Here is a 14,158-nt window from a genome sequence, read left to right as displayed (position 1 = left end):
CTCTATTCATTTTTCCCCTTAATATGACACTGAACTAAATGTCTGAAACCATGCCAAATATATAAAAATGTAAACTTCTATGCAGATAATACATACCACATCTTACTTTAGACAGCAAAAGATAATCACAGGGAAGGAAAAATACATTATGAAAACTAAACCCAAGGCACTTCCCTTTGGTTTCTCTAATATTTCTCCTGGAGTCAGTAAAGAAGCAGTTGTCTCACATCTCTCGTGATGGGATATTCTTAAGGGCAAGTCGACCCCGACCCAGGTTCATTTTCTAACTGGAGTCTGTTATCCCCTCCCCCAGCTGAACAGTTTTCCTGTTTGTAAGCCTGTGTAAGTAATACACTCCAAACTGAAGAAGCAACAAACCAACAGATGAAACCAACAAGAAATGCATCAAATCACCGTCGAATGACACTCAAGGGCCAGCAGCATCCGGACTCCTCGAAATGCTCAAGGTCTCGCTAAAGGAAAAACGGGGGGGGGGGGACGCGAAAGGGGGCCGAAAAGGTGGTATGTGTGTGTGTGTGTGTGTGTTACAGAGAGAAGCAGCCAAATTATTCAGGTGAGGATGAGGTGTGGCGAGTCAGCAGAGATGGGGAAGCAGAGAAGTGACGCACGAGGGCGGTCACCTGTGGGGCCACTTGATCCAGCCCCGCCCCCAGGGACAGCTGAAAGAACCGTGGCCGGAAGCCCCCAAAACACGCCAGGGAAACGCAGAGCAGGGCCCCTTTGGCCCGGCCTGAACTCACCATCCACGGTTTTCTTCTTGAAGAGAGACGCCATGGTCAGGGACCGCGTCTGGGCTGCCCGGCTCGGCCCGGTCCGGTCCGACCCCGGCTGGGAAAGCACAGGAGGGAAAGGACAGGCCCTAAGAGGGTTTGGTGTGGCGGAGCGAACGGCCAGAGAAGAGGGCGGGGTCTCTCCTGGAGAGACAGGACCCGCGGAAGGCGGGTATCCGCGAAGCCTACCGCAGCGAAGTCGCCCCGGGCTCAGGTGACCGAGAACTAAGACACTTTTTGGAGAAGTCACTTCTAGGCGGCGCCTGCGCATTAGGCGCAAGCGCCTGCGCACTGCGGCGCCTGAAGCTGCTGCCTTTGCCCTTACCTCAGCTGTTGCGGGCTCTTCCAGCGTGCGGGGTCGCGGCGTGGCGTGTCAGGCAGGGGCTTGCGGTGGTAGCAGAGCGTGGAAGACCGTCGGCGGCGTCGGGAAGCTTCTCTCTGCGGGTTCGTGGGGGCATTCTAACAGAGATGAGCCTTGGTTAGCCCTTTCTTCCTTCCTTGGAGGAAGCTGGAAGTGGGGGTCTCCAGCGTCTTAGGACAAGTGTGGGTCGTCCCGGAACCAGTTGGTTTACAACCATCCCGTTGCTGTCAGTATCGGTACTTTCATAAGTGCAGGGGTTGGTTGATTGCCGAGCTGTGGTCCGAGCCCTGGCGGTGTTTGTTTCCGAAGTTCACGTTCTTTTCCGCCCTGACTCGTCAGCAATCTCCCGGGCGCTCACCCGCGTTGCCCCCTGTGGGTCCGGAGGCGTTCACCTGCCTGGTAGGGCCCAGGGTGCCGACCACCCGGTGTGTCTCTGGGAATCCTGTTCCTAGGCTTGAGAATGGCGGGGAACGGAAGGAATAGGGAACAACTTTCTGAATGCAACACTATTTACTATTCTTGGCCGGAAACAGATAAAACAAAAAATCACCCCATCTATGTATCCTGGCGTAAACGTCTCCAGTTCTATGTCTTAAAAATTTCGATTTCTTGTAATTGTTCAGGAAAAATTCATGAGTATACTGTGAACCTATTAGAATGCTATATAGCTGGATCCTGGTGCTTAATGTGGGGAGAAGAGCCCCTAAAGGAGAAGCATAATAAATTATTTAAAGAATACTTGTGCATATAAGCATAAATATGGAAAACATAGTCTTTGGAGCAAGACCTTAAGTTCATTGTTTTACTTCAGTGTGTGTGTGTATGTGTGTGTACGCACACATACCTCAGTTTAATATATTATCTCGCTATTTAAAATCTTAATTCTGCTGTGAACTTTTTTCCTTCCAGTCTGTTAGAGCTTTAAGAAATACTTGTCTTCCACAGGATAAAAATAGTAGTAGCCTTTGTTTCATGTCATTTCTGCCAGGGAAAACACTCCAGTAATAGTGTCAATACTATTAGTCACCTCTGGCTTTATGAATCATGTCTCAAAGATTTCTAAGTGTTTGTGGGAGTCAGAATTTGCTTCCCCATTTTTTTCTCATCTCAAAGTCCTCAGGGCCACTGATAATCCTACTGTTGTTGCTAGAATGTAGCTGAGAGACTGCTCAGGAGAACTTTCTCAGAATGGCATGGTAAAATGCAAAATGTAATTGTCTCACTCATCCTCAAATTATTCTAGATATTACTAGAATAATACTAGAATGAAGAAGTACGGAAATGGGGAAAAAATGTAAACAAGAACATGTAGGCTCTGCGTGTAAGGCCTGGCCTTTCTGGCGAAAACTCTGAGGCAAAAGGCGGTTTACCCTGGCTGCCTGTTGTAATGAATGGCACTGAGCTGTGCTTGAATGCATGAGAGGCAATAAGCTGTTATGTGCGTAGTAATCGTACTCCTCCCTGCAGCAGTCACCCTTGTTTTATTACTCCTATACAATCCCCCCCACTGACCCAATTGTAACAGTTGGGAAAATGCCAAAATACTTAGCAGCAACCATATGGAAGACCCTCCAAAAGTGCACAGCAGGAGCTAAAGACAGGGCTTGTTCATTACAATAAAGACAAAATAAAAATATGTAGTATTTAAACTCAGCACTCTAATAGCTTGATTCTCCCATAGTTTGAAGCAGGCAGATATTAGCTGATTTGCACCGGACTGGCCGGCATTCACTCTGATTAGTTGGCAACCAAACTGTACCCGTTTATATTTTGCATCTCACTCCTAATTTAAAGGGTATGTACACTTTAATATAGCTGAGAAGCTGAGACTTAGGACAGCACGGATCCATAAACTAGAATACATGGGTATTTTTCATTCCTTTAAAACCATCACCATAAATGAAACAAAACACAAACAAAAACCCTCACCATCATCACAAACAAACTCACTGAATCAGTAAGACACCTATATAAGCATCATGGGTAGAGAAAACCTTTCAACTATATTCTTTTACACTCTCATTAAGAAATGATGAATTAATAACCTATGGTCACATCATTTTGACTCAATGCTCTTCTTACAAATTGCTCAGATAGCAAAATATATTTATTTATTTATTTATTTATTACACACCTAATGCTATATACCATGCTATAGACAGTGGACATACCAGTGAAGAAACAAATATGGTTCCTCCCCACTCTTCTCTTACCCACCTTTCTACCAGGTTGTTCATCTTTTCTCATTCACTTGCCATAATTCTGACACCAATTCCAATATGTGTGTATTTTTTCCCCCGACACCAAGCAAGTCTCAGACACCAGCTAGGTGTTCTATGATTCAACTCCATACTGACACTCTTTTTGGAGATTCCACAGGTTAAAGTTTCAGTCTTATGGGCTGCCCCCGCTTCAGATGTCAATCACAAATCCAGGTTGTTACTTGTGCTTCTGAATAACTAGCTAACGATCAGAAAATCCCATACCCTTCCCTCCAACCCCCGCCATAGGTTTGAATAATTTGTTAGATGGGCTCACAGAATTCCAGAGCCCTGTTTATTCAATAGATTGCTGGTTTGTTGCAAAATATATAAAGGATACAAATCAACAGCCAGAAGAAGAGATACTCAGGGCAAGTTTCTGAATGCAGTTTTTGTTCCCTTGGAGTTAGAAGCCCCAGCACAGTGTCATATAGAGGCATTATGATTTCACCAACCTGGAAGTACCCTCAACCCTGTCCTATTGGGTTTTCACAGACGCTTAGTAACATTGCATGACTGATTAAATCACCAGCCAGTGGTGACTCAATTCCATCTCTAACTCCTCTCTACTCCCCAGAGGTTGCAGAGATGGGACTGAAATTTCCAGTCCTCTAATCACATTATTGGTTCCCTTAGTGACCTGCCCCCATTCTTAAATGTTTACTAAAATTCACCCCCATAAAGTCAACATAAAGTCAAGTGTGTTTGAAGAGGATTTGTCATGGATATCGTCACTTAGAAAATTCCAAGGGCTTTAGGAGTTGTGTGTCAAACAGGACAAAGATCAAATATTTATTTCCTTTTATAAACTACAATACCACACCTGTCCATCACAGAGAAGCAGGTTTTGGCTCATTGTAAGAAAAAGAGCTATTCTGGGGCACCTGGGTGGCTCGGTGGGTTAAGCCTCTGCTTTCAGCTCAGGTCATGCTCCAAGGGTCCTGAAATCAAGCCCTGCATTGGGCTCTCTGTTCAGCAGGGAGCCTGCTTCCCCCTCTCCCTCTGCCTGCCTCTCTGCCTACTTGTGATCTCTCTCTCTCTGTCAAATAAATAAATAAAATCTTTAAAAAAAAAAAAAGAGCTATTCTAAAATGGGATGAGTGCTGCCTGAGTTATTAAGTTCCTTGTCAAGGAATTGTTCGAAGAGGAGCAGGTTGTTGTAGACAGGATTCTTAAAGGAAACAAAGGCTTGATGAGAAAGTTTCTAAGGTTCCTTTAAAATCTGAAATTTATTTGGCTAACATAGAGTTCAGGCCAAATACCCTGGTGTATTGTGTTTTACACCCTACAGATAATACCAAATCCTGTTGGCTTCACCTTTAAAGTTATTATAAAGCCAAATAGATATAGTATTTCATCATTTGGAATCATCCTGATTCAGGTAACATATATCTCTCATCTGGATCATCACCTATGTTATTTCCTTGCATCTATCCTGACCTCATTCCACTTTTGTCTCAATATAATATTGTAGGATTTCTTTTCCTTCTTTCTGTGCCTGCGGTTCCTGGTCACTCCACTTTGAAGAATGAAGAAGTAGACAAGATAGAGTTCTGGGCAGCAAAGCAAGGTTTACTTAGAGTAAAACAAAGTTGACTAAGTGGTAATACAAAGCTCCCAAAGAGGTAAGGGACCCAAGGGGTTGCCACTAGAGTTTCTAAGTCTAGGGGGTTTTATGCAATTATTGGAGGACTGTTTTAGTTTGACTAATCCTCTCTATGCTCTCATTCAGTTGGGTTTTTGTCATCTACCTATCATTCAGGGAAGGGTGAAGGGCTCCTTCCTAGATTGTGTAAAATCCACTTAAGACTGATTTCCTCTTAGGGCAGGGGGGACCCCTTGTCCCTGCCTCCCTTTCTTCCAGCTATCCTTCATCAATAGCAGACAGAGTGGTCCTGTTAAAATATGGATCAGATCATGCTGTTGTGTTCCTCAAAAAGGATCAATGTATTCCCAATACTTAGGTCTGGAGCTCACACACATGTGTGCACGTGCGTGCGCGTGCACACACACACACACACACACACCCCTGTTCTACAAACTAAACTTCTTTTGTTTATTCATAAAAGTCCAAATTTTTACCGTCCATGTTGCCTCCTAATTATTTGCTTTCATTATGTGTCACTCAGGTGGAACATAACTATTTAGATGCGATCTTAGAATTATACCATCCATTACTGCCCTTGTTCCGTATACTGTATTTCTGACAACACTCCCTTCAAGTGCATTAGCATTCTTTGAATCATATCAAACTTTTTTAGTCAAGTAAAACTTTAGCATTTTTTAAGAAATACAAATTCCTGCTTAGTCCTCCCCATCCTCTGTTTAATTGATGGATAATTTTAACCTAAAAAGCTAAGAACAAAACTTCATGCATCACTAGAGACATCTATTCATCTTTGTATTTACTCAGTTACAAGCACTTTTGACGCATTGTAGGTATCTCTGAATCCATTTATACTAAATCATCAAGGTTTTATTTAAATTTCAGTTTTAAGACCATTTTGAAGATTTTTGTAATTTTTAATAAGACAGAAAGACATTTCTGTGAAAATTAAGGTAATTCATGCCTATGTTTTATTCACACTATATCAGTTACAGCAACCATAAAGATAAAAGAGATGAGTTGAGTTTGGCATAATTCATACCTAAGGAAAAAAATACTCCATATGATCAATGGTTTCTTTTTCAAGTATTAATAAAATATAATTTAATAATCTGTTTAAAATTGTTTTCTAGAGTATTTCATAACATAGTTTCCTCTTCTTTGAAAACTGGTTATTTGCCATTCATTTGCTTTTAGTATCTTAAGTTAAAATTTGAATGGATGCCCTTTTCTACTCTGTTGGCTCTTGACGTGTACAATGTCAAGGCTGAGAGTGCGGACTCTGGATACAGACTGCCTGGGTCTATAATCAACTCTGCCACTTTTCAGCTAATTAGCCCTCGGGCAAGTCACTGAACCTCTCCATGTCCATTTAATCCATATAAAAATCACCTTCACATACGACTGTTGAAAGAATTAAATAAGCTAATATATACAAAATGCCCAGATTAGTCCTGACACATAATAAGCACTAACAAGGTATTACCTAATTACCTCTCTTGGCTTTGTTTCCAGCCTATCTTTCCATGTTTCCTCAAGAGTAATCTCTCTACTTTGAAATTCACTCAGTCCTAGATACATTCACTCTATCAGCTACTCCTCCCCATTAGTCTGTTTCCTTCTCCTTAATTTTTAAAAAAATCTGCTTTTCTTGTCCTTGATTCTATTATTTTTATGGGAGTTGACTTGTATGTGTAACACTGTTTTTCATTATATTTATTTATTTATCTATCTATTTATTAATTTATTTGAAAGGGAGGGGTCAGGGGAGGGAGAAAGAAGGAGAGAGAATCTTAAGTAGCTCCATGCCTAGCATGTGAGCCCAACATGGGACTCCATTTCACAACCCTGAGATCATGACCTGAGCCGAAGTCAAGATTCTGGAGCTTAACTGACTGAGCCACCCAAGTGCCCCTTGGTTTTCATTATCTTAGGAAGATTCATTACAGGTTTATTTGTATTGTTTTTTTTCTTCCTGGCATCAGCTCCTAAGCTCCTTGGGTTCAGAAAGGATGTGTTGTCATACTCTTCAATTGTTTCCCTATTGTAAGATACATAGATTTTTTAAATATAACAATGCAGTAACATTTTGTATATCTCTGTTGTAATATTTTTAATGGGGAAATGACATATATGTAATATGTAACCTATATGTAATATATAACATATATGTACATATATAACATATATTTCATTTTCCCATTAAAAATATTATAGCAGAGATATACAAAGATGTTACTGCATTGTATGTACAATGTATGTACAATATGCAGAGATATACAAAGATACAGAGATGTACATATATTACAAATATGTCATTTCCCATTAAAAATATATATAATAGAAATAGAGAGATATATAGATAGAGATATACATATATAGTATATTTGTATTGACTTGACATACTCAATTTCAAGCCTTCCTATATACGAAGGGCATCCAACATTATCCATCTCTATAAAAAACATAGATCTAGAGAGCCCGGTTCAAAATCAATAATTTTGGCTAGCTCTAGGTAAGGATTTTGTGTGGATATCTGCTTTTGTATTTCCTGTTATTTGGACATACTGTAAGATATTTTGTTATTCCATTTGCTATCTTATATTTTGGTTTACATTTAATAATGCTAGTACCGGGGTGTCTGGGTGGCTCAGTGGGTTAAGCCTCTGCCTTCAGCTCAGGTCATGATCTCGGGGTTCTGGGATTGAGCTCCACATGAGGCTCTCTGCTAGGTGGGGAGCCTGCTTCTGCCTCTCTCTGCCTGCCTCTCTACCTGCTTGTGATCTCTCTGTCAAATAAATAAATAAAATCTTTAAAAAAAAAGATTTTGAATAATGCTGGTACAAAGTATGACTTTATAAACAAAATTACGACTAACATGTCAACTTGCATAGCATTAAAAAGTTTAGAAACATTCATAGGACAGAAAGAGTCGCTGGCAAAATTTTAAAATCTCTCATTTAAAAAAAATAAATAAGACAACAGAGAAATAAAGTGGCTTTTCAAAGTCCTATAGCTAGTATGAAATTGAGTCAGAATATGTGAGGACAAACTCTTTTAGTATGTTTATACTTCGTAGCCCCACATAGGGTCTGATTGTCAATTCCCTTGCGACAGTAACTAGACAGGTTGTATGTGCTCAGGGGGCAGGACAGCCAAGAATGTGGACTAAGGTTGCTACTTCCAATGATCACTCAACAGAGGCATACAAGGTTTGATTTCAGAGAAGGGTCAGCTACCTGAAGGATGCCCTGTTACCTGCCCTCCTGGCTCCCCTCTCTTCTCAGTGTTCAATATCTCTTCATGGATTCCCTCCCCCAACCCCCGCAACCTCTCCAAATTCAGAGCAGCTAGGCAGCACTTACTTTATTTGACTAAAGAAAACACTCAAACGAGATTAGCTCACACAGATGGATAATTTTTGTGCATTTAAAGCCAAGTAATGTGTGCACCATTGTCTCATGTTTCAGCGTGTTCACTATGTTTTAATGTTAAAATGTGGAATTTTTTTCCTGTAATTTCTGAATCCATGCTTTCTAGTTCCAGAAATTCACCTCATTTCTCTCTTTGTCAAATCTTGCTTTTAAAAATATAGCCATAAAGAACAAGTCAGACTAGTCAGACATTTAGTCGATGAAAAAGCTAAATGAGTAACCTAAATGCGTGTGGCTGCACATCATTGGTTTTATAGTCTAAGAGAGTTCATGTGTTATTTGGAATATGTAACAACATGATCCTTTTTGAAAAATAAAATAAACTTTGCCCTGAATTCCTCATGGTGTTAATAGTAGTTGCACATGAGTAAATCAAGACAGAATTTGTGCCCCCTGGCACAACAGAACATATGTATATATTTGCTCTTCAATCCAATAAGGACTCTAGAGTGCAGAACTACTACCACACAAAATAGAAATGAACTTCAATATAGGGGTAATGGATTTGAATCTTCAATAAAATAAACCTTAATAGCTATCTCACTTTCTATTTCAAATGAATAGAAATTTAGAGAGGCTCTGGATGTGAGGTCGTGGTAAATTAGTAAAATAATTTGCTAAAACAAAGGCATTGTGTTTTCTGTACAAATAAGGTGGCCTTTTAATAAGGCCCATTTCAAGCGACATTTAAGCAGTCTTCTCTTCATGGTTTTGTTCAGTCTTCTTAACACTTATAGAACGGTTGCTATATAAAATAGGTGATGCTTGTTAGTAACTCAGAGGGATGTAAAAATGAAGTAGATAGGAATTTTGTTTTAAAGAATTTAGAAATCTAATAAAGATATTAATAAGGGACATTAAGAATTAGATGACAAGGGGGACACCTGCATGGCTCAGTCAGTTAAGTGTTTGCCTTTGGCTCAGGTCATGACCCCAGGGTCCTAGATCAGTCCTGTGTTGGATTCCCTGCTCAGTGGGAAGCCTGCTTCTCCCTCTGCCTACCGCTGCCACTCCTTCTGCCTGTACACTCTCTCTCTTACTGATAAATAATTTTAAAATCTTTAAAAAATAGAATTAGGTGACAAGGAAAAATATGTGGCTATAAAAACTTGGGGCTACAAACAAAAGTATGTAATTAATTGAATTTGTAACTGTAAATTTATAACTGTAAATTTCCAAAAATATTTGGAAATATTTCAGATAGCTGGACTATAATTAATGTATTAAATTAAGAAGTGTATCTTCATTTAAAAACTAGGTTAAATGTATATCTCCTTTTACATTTGTTTCTCTTAACGTTCAAGGAGGTGATCCAGTTCAAAGATGCCTAAGAGGAGATGAAACATTAAAACAATTTTGAAAATAATTTTAGACATTTTTGACACAAAGAAATATAAGAATGTCCAAAGTGCAGAAGTCTGAACTTATTGATAGATAATATAGTAATGATAAATAATACTTGATTGTATATAATGTTCAGACTCCTAGAGATGACTATATTGTATTTACTTGGTTTAATAGGAGGACTGCTTATCTTTGCCTTCTCCACTTCTACTGTAATTGTGAGAATTACAGTTTAGGCCAGAAAGCCACCATTTCAAAATATAAAATTAAAATTAAGAATTTAATATTACACATTATAAAATTTTAAGATAATCATTCATAAATGAAGACCTGGATGTTGTTTGTTGGGCTTTTCTTGTTAATGTTTTTACACCTAATTTTGGGATTTCTCTCTTCTAAGACTAACTTTGATAAGATTCTTTAGATAACACAATCAATAGTCATATTTAGTGATGGCCTACTCTAGTACAGTATAAAGAGATATAAAGTGTTAAGATAGGGTCTCTGCCTAATTAAGAAGAACCTATTTTGGATGATGACAACCAACCCTACAAGCAAAGTTACTTGTAGTAAGAGGGTTAAATTTGTAGTTAACAATACCAAGTTGATCTGTCACATCAGAACAGACTTTATCGATTATACCAGTTTTTATGACAATAGTTGTTGCCTCTGGAGATGTAGAGAGTCTCAAGTACAATTTGGAGATTAGTTAGCACAGGCTCAGGTTTGTAAGGGAGCCTTTTTAGAAGCTGATTTTTCCTGATCTCTCTATGGAATGTCTACCTTTTGTTTTACTACCAGAAGGATGCTGTATGAGTTTGCTATTTTTGCTCTTACAAATGAGCACAAACTTAGTGGCTTAAAACAACTTAAATGTATTATTTTATAGTTATGGAAGCAAGGAGTCCAAAATCATCTAACTGAACTGAAATCAAAGTTTCATCAAGGCTATGTTCCTTCTGGAACCTCAAGCGGCAAATCTGCTTCCTGCCTTTCCAATTTTTAGAGGCTGACTGAATTCTTTGTCTCCTTGCCCCTTCCTCCGTCTTCCAATCCAGCAGTGTCACATCTTTAAATCTGTCTCTGACTCTGACTCCGACTCTCCTTTAAGGTCACTCATTTAAGGTCTCTCATTTAAGGTCACTTGTAATTGCATTGGGTCTCCCAGATATTCCAAGATCGCCTCCTTATTTTAAAGTCAGCTGATTAGCAACCATAACTCCATGTGCTATTTCAATTTTTCTTTGCCATTTAACATAACATTTTCACAGGTTCCAAGCATTCGGATGTGGATACCATGAAGGGATAGCATTCTACCTGCCACAGGTGAGACTAATTTTTAAAAACAGTATGAATCATTGGTTCTGCATAAAATTCTTTGGATTATTCTAGTTATAGACTGTTTTTCAATGGTACCTAACACCTCCCATAGGATTTTAAAGAGCACTGTTGACCTTACTGGTATGAATATGCTATTCTTTGCTATTACTGTGCCACGGTTAGATGTGTACAAAATGGTCATCTATCTAGCCTTCATTTGGCAGGAGTATTTTTGATTCCTTCTCATATCAGCCCTAACAGATTTCTAGAAAAGGGAGTAAAAGATATTTGGACAGAACTGACATGAAATTTTTCATTGAAACAGACTTGGTTTAATACTTTGTTCTAAATCTCTGCCCTACAGATATATTACATTAGTATTTAATCAAACTTTTATTTAATTGATATTTAATTTTGGACTCGAGCTGCATTCATGGTATTAACCACCAACATATGCAAAGTTTAAATAATGGACTGCTTTTTTTAATCCTTCGCATATATCTAGCACATAAGGGTCCAATAAATATCTGTTCTATTGAATGAACGATATTCAATCAAAATTTAGTTTACAGTGAAATATATTTCAAAAATGCATACTTAAATGGCTCAATTTTATTGAAAGACAAACTAGGTAATCTAGATCAAAATGCTCAATAACTTTATTCAGTCATTAATTTCTTCATGTGTTCATTCACTTATGCTAAAATTTTAGAGATAAAATGGATCTTACAGGTCATCTATTATAAGCTCTTTATTTTGCAATATCAGGGATCCACAGCAAAAAATTGCTGAACCTATTGGCCAGTGAAAGATTTACAGCTAGAAACTCAGATGACACAATTCTCAAGCCAATGCTTGTCCTGTCTCACAGATCTGTTTTAATAAGAAAGCAGAGAATACACAAGAAGAGATAAGATCTGGGAGGCAGTCTGAGAAATCTGCAGTCCTTGTCGATACATTTAAACATCTTAACTTATGAAGAAATGACAGGATGCTCCACCACCTTCAGTGCTGAGGTTATAATTCATGTAGTTCATTGAAGCAGGTTGTGTAGATATGAAGGGACAGACCTTTGGGTACACTTCTAATTCTCTTAGGTACATTTGAGCTAGGAATTGTTTTCTTTCAGCAAATAATTTCTGCCATTCAATGTGGAGATTCAGGAGAGTACTCATTAATATTTTTATAAAGAAAATCTAATTTTAATGAAGACAAAATTATTCTAAGTAGGAAGCATAAATGGGCAGAGGAGAGATCCGTCCCTAAAAGGAATGATGCAGAAATGGGATTGGGATTTTGGAGATGGGATTTTTTTGAAGATTTTTTTGAAGATTTTTATCCATAATCTGCTAAGAAAATGAGAAAGTGATGAAAGCAATTCCACAAACGAGTCAGGATGTACACATGTACCCAGGTCACCATTTAATTTCTAAGCCATAAGAGACCATTCTGAATTCTCACAGTTTTCTCAAACCTGGCCCAAGCTTATCTTATTTGGGGTGATGGAGTAAGGATTGAAAGAAAGAACTAGCATTTCTGCAAGGTGTATATTCTACATCTGCATTGCAGAAACCAAAAGCACAAAAATACTAAGGGCAGACATTTTAACCCCAAATTACAAAGATTCAATATACTTTAGGATATGTTTTCACACTGAAAATAAATTACAACAGGTTTTATGTCAAGAGAACGTGTGATGACAAACTATAGACATTTCCAAAATAGAAGTGTTGGTCAGTTACATTATATAATGCAAATATAAATTATGGTTCATCTTAATCACTTAGTAAAATCTGACATTACAAGAGAGGTCATTTTATCTTTCTACATTTGCCCATAATCCATTACACGGTAAAGCAGACCTAAGCACTAGGTTGTGTTACCAAAGGAGGTTGGAGACTCTTCCTTGGGGGTCATAAATATAGTTTTCCATCTGCTGGAGACTGTTTAGGTGAAACATGCCTGAAGTCAGGGGCTGGATCAGATGATCTCTGGGGGTCTCTTCCAGCCTTTTGAGTCTTTGAGAGAAATTTCTAATCAGCATGTTAATGAGTACTTTAAATTTGTATTCTGGTTTCCTTGAAGATAATTACCAGAAACATTAAGCGGAGAACAGCATTTCTAAATACCCCTTTAAAAGAAGAAGATGAAAGAAAAGAAAGAAAGAAAGAAGAAAGAAAACTACAGTGTTCTGTTTAAAGAGAGGAAAAAAAAGAGATAATACAATGTGACCCACTTGATATCAAAGAAGGCAATTACCTGAGAAGGTGGTATGGTTCAGTGGTCTTGGTAACGTCTGAAAAAGTCCAAGGCTACTGGATCTTTTCCCTGTTCTTATGATGTCTTGCTGTGTGACCCAGGGCAAGTCACTTGACCTTAGTTTCCTCATCTGAAAACACAAGACCCCAGGAGTTGTGCTTGATTACCTGACTAATATCAAGCTACAGGAATTAAATGAAGAATGGAATTTCATTTTGGGCTTCATCACTACTGTGGCGATGACAGATGGGAATCGTATGAATGAGGTTAGCCCCTGCGCTTCATTAACTGATGGAAAAAAAGTCTGAATGACATGGATGGTAAACTAAACTTTGAAAACCCTGGAAGAGATCTTAATTTCGATATTATACAGATGAGCATGCGGCAAAGATTTATTTTTATTTTGGTATTATGAAAAATCAATTGTGATATTATCCTGTGTTTCATTAATCTAGTTACTCCAGAACTGGCCCCTGGGAAAATCATGTACTAGGTTAAGTCAGTATCTCTTCTTCCTGTACTTAATTTTTAGAGAGGAGATAATCTTTTTATTAATATTGGCAAATAGTTTTTTTGTAAGTGAGAACAATATGTATGTCAGTCCAAATTACTTTTCTCCCTGTGTCCTTTCTTTCCTATTGTAAAATAAATTTAATCTGAATATTTATACTTGTCACAAAATATTATTTTCTCTGGGTAACTAAGCTGGCATTTCCTAAACCTGGCACCTAATGTTAAATGCTTAGCTCCATGCTATTTTCAATAAAATCTTTTTTTTCCCA

The 14,158-nt window shown here is 38.4% G+C and overlaps 1 protein-coding gene and 1 long non-coding RNA gene across 3 annotated transcripts in view; one reads left to right on the top strand and one right to left on the bottom strand.

Annotated features, from left to right (window-relative positions):
• The window catches only part of CHMP2B (charged multivesicular body protein 2B), a 26,269-nt gene extending 25,256 nt beyond the window's left edge, over positions 1 to 1,013 (bottom strand). The window contains exon 1 of the mRNA XM_044251165.1: positions 762 to 1,013. Coding sequence (XP_044107100.1) covers positions 762 to 795 — 34 coding nt within the window. The 5' untranslated portion in view covers positions 796 to 1,013. The remainder of the gene's footprint in view (positions 1 to 761) is intronic.
• On the top strand, positions 1,010 to 14,158 carry LOC122908403. Of its 2 annotated transcripts, none has more exons than XR_006384961.1 (3): positions 1,010 to 1,235; positions 11,069 to 11,123; positions 13,203 to 14,158. It is a non-coding gene; the product is annotated as an uncharacterized LOC122908403 (long non-coding RNA). The 2 variants fall into 2 exon arrangements; XR_006384962.1 differs by having other exon boundaries at positions 1,010 to 1,269.

Source organism: Neovison vison, chromosome 6 (genome assembly GCF_020171115.1).
Source record: "Neovison vison isolate M4711 chromosome 6, ASM_NN_V1, whole genome shotgun sequence".
NCBI classification, from domain to species: domain Eukaryota; kingdom Metazoa; phylum Chordata; class Mammalia; order Carnivora; family Mustelidae; genus Neogale; species Neogale vison.
The sequence above is the reverse complement of the archived record's forward strand: the minus strand, read 5'-3'. Positions and strand labels throughout refer to the sequence as shown.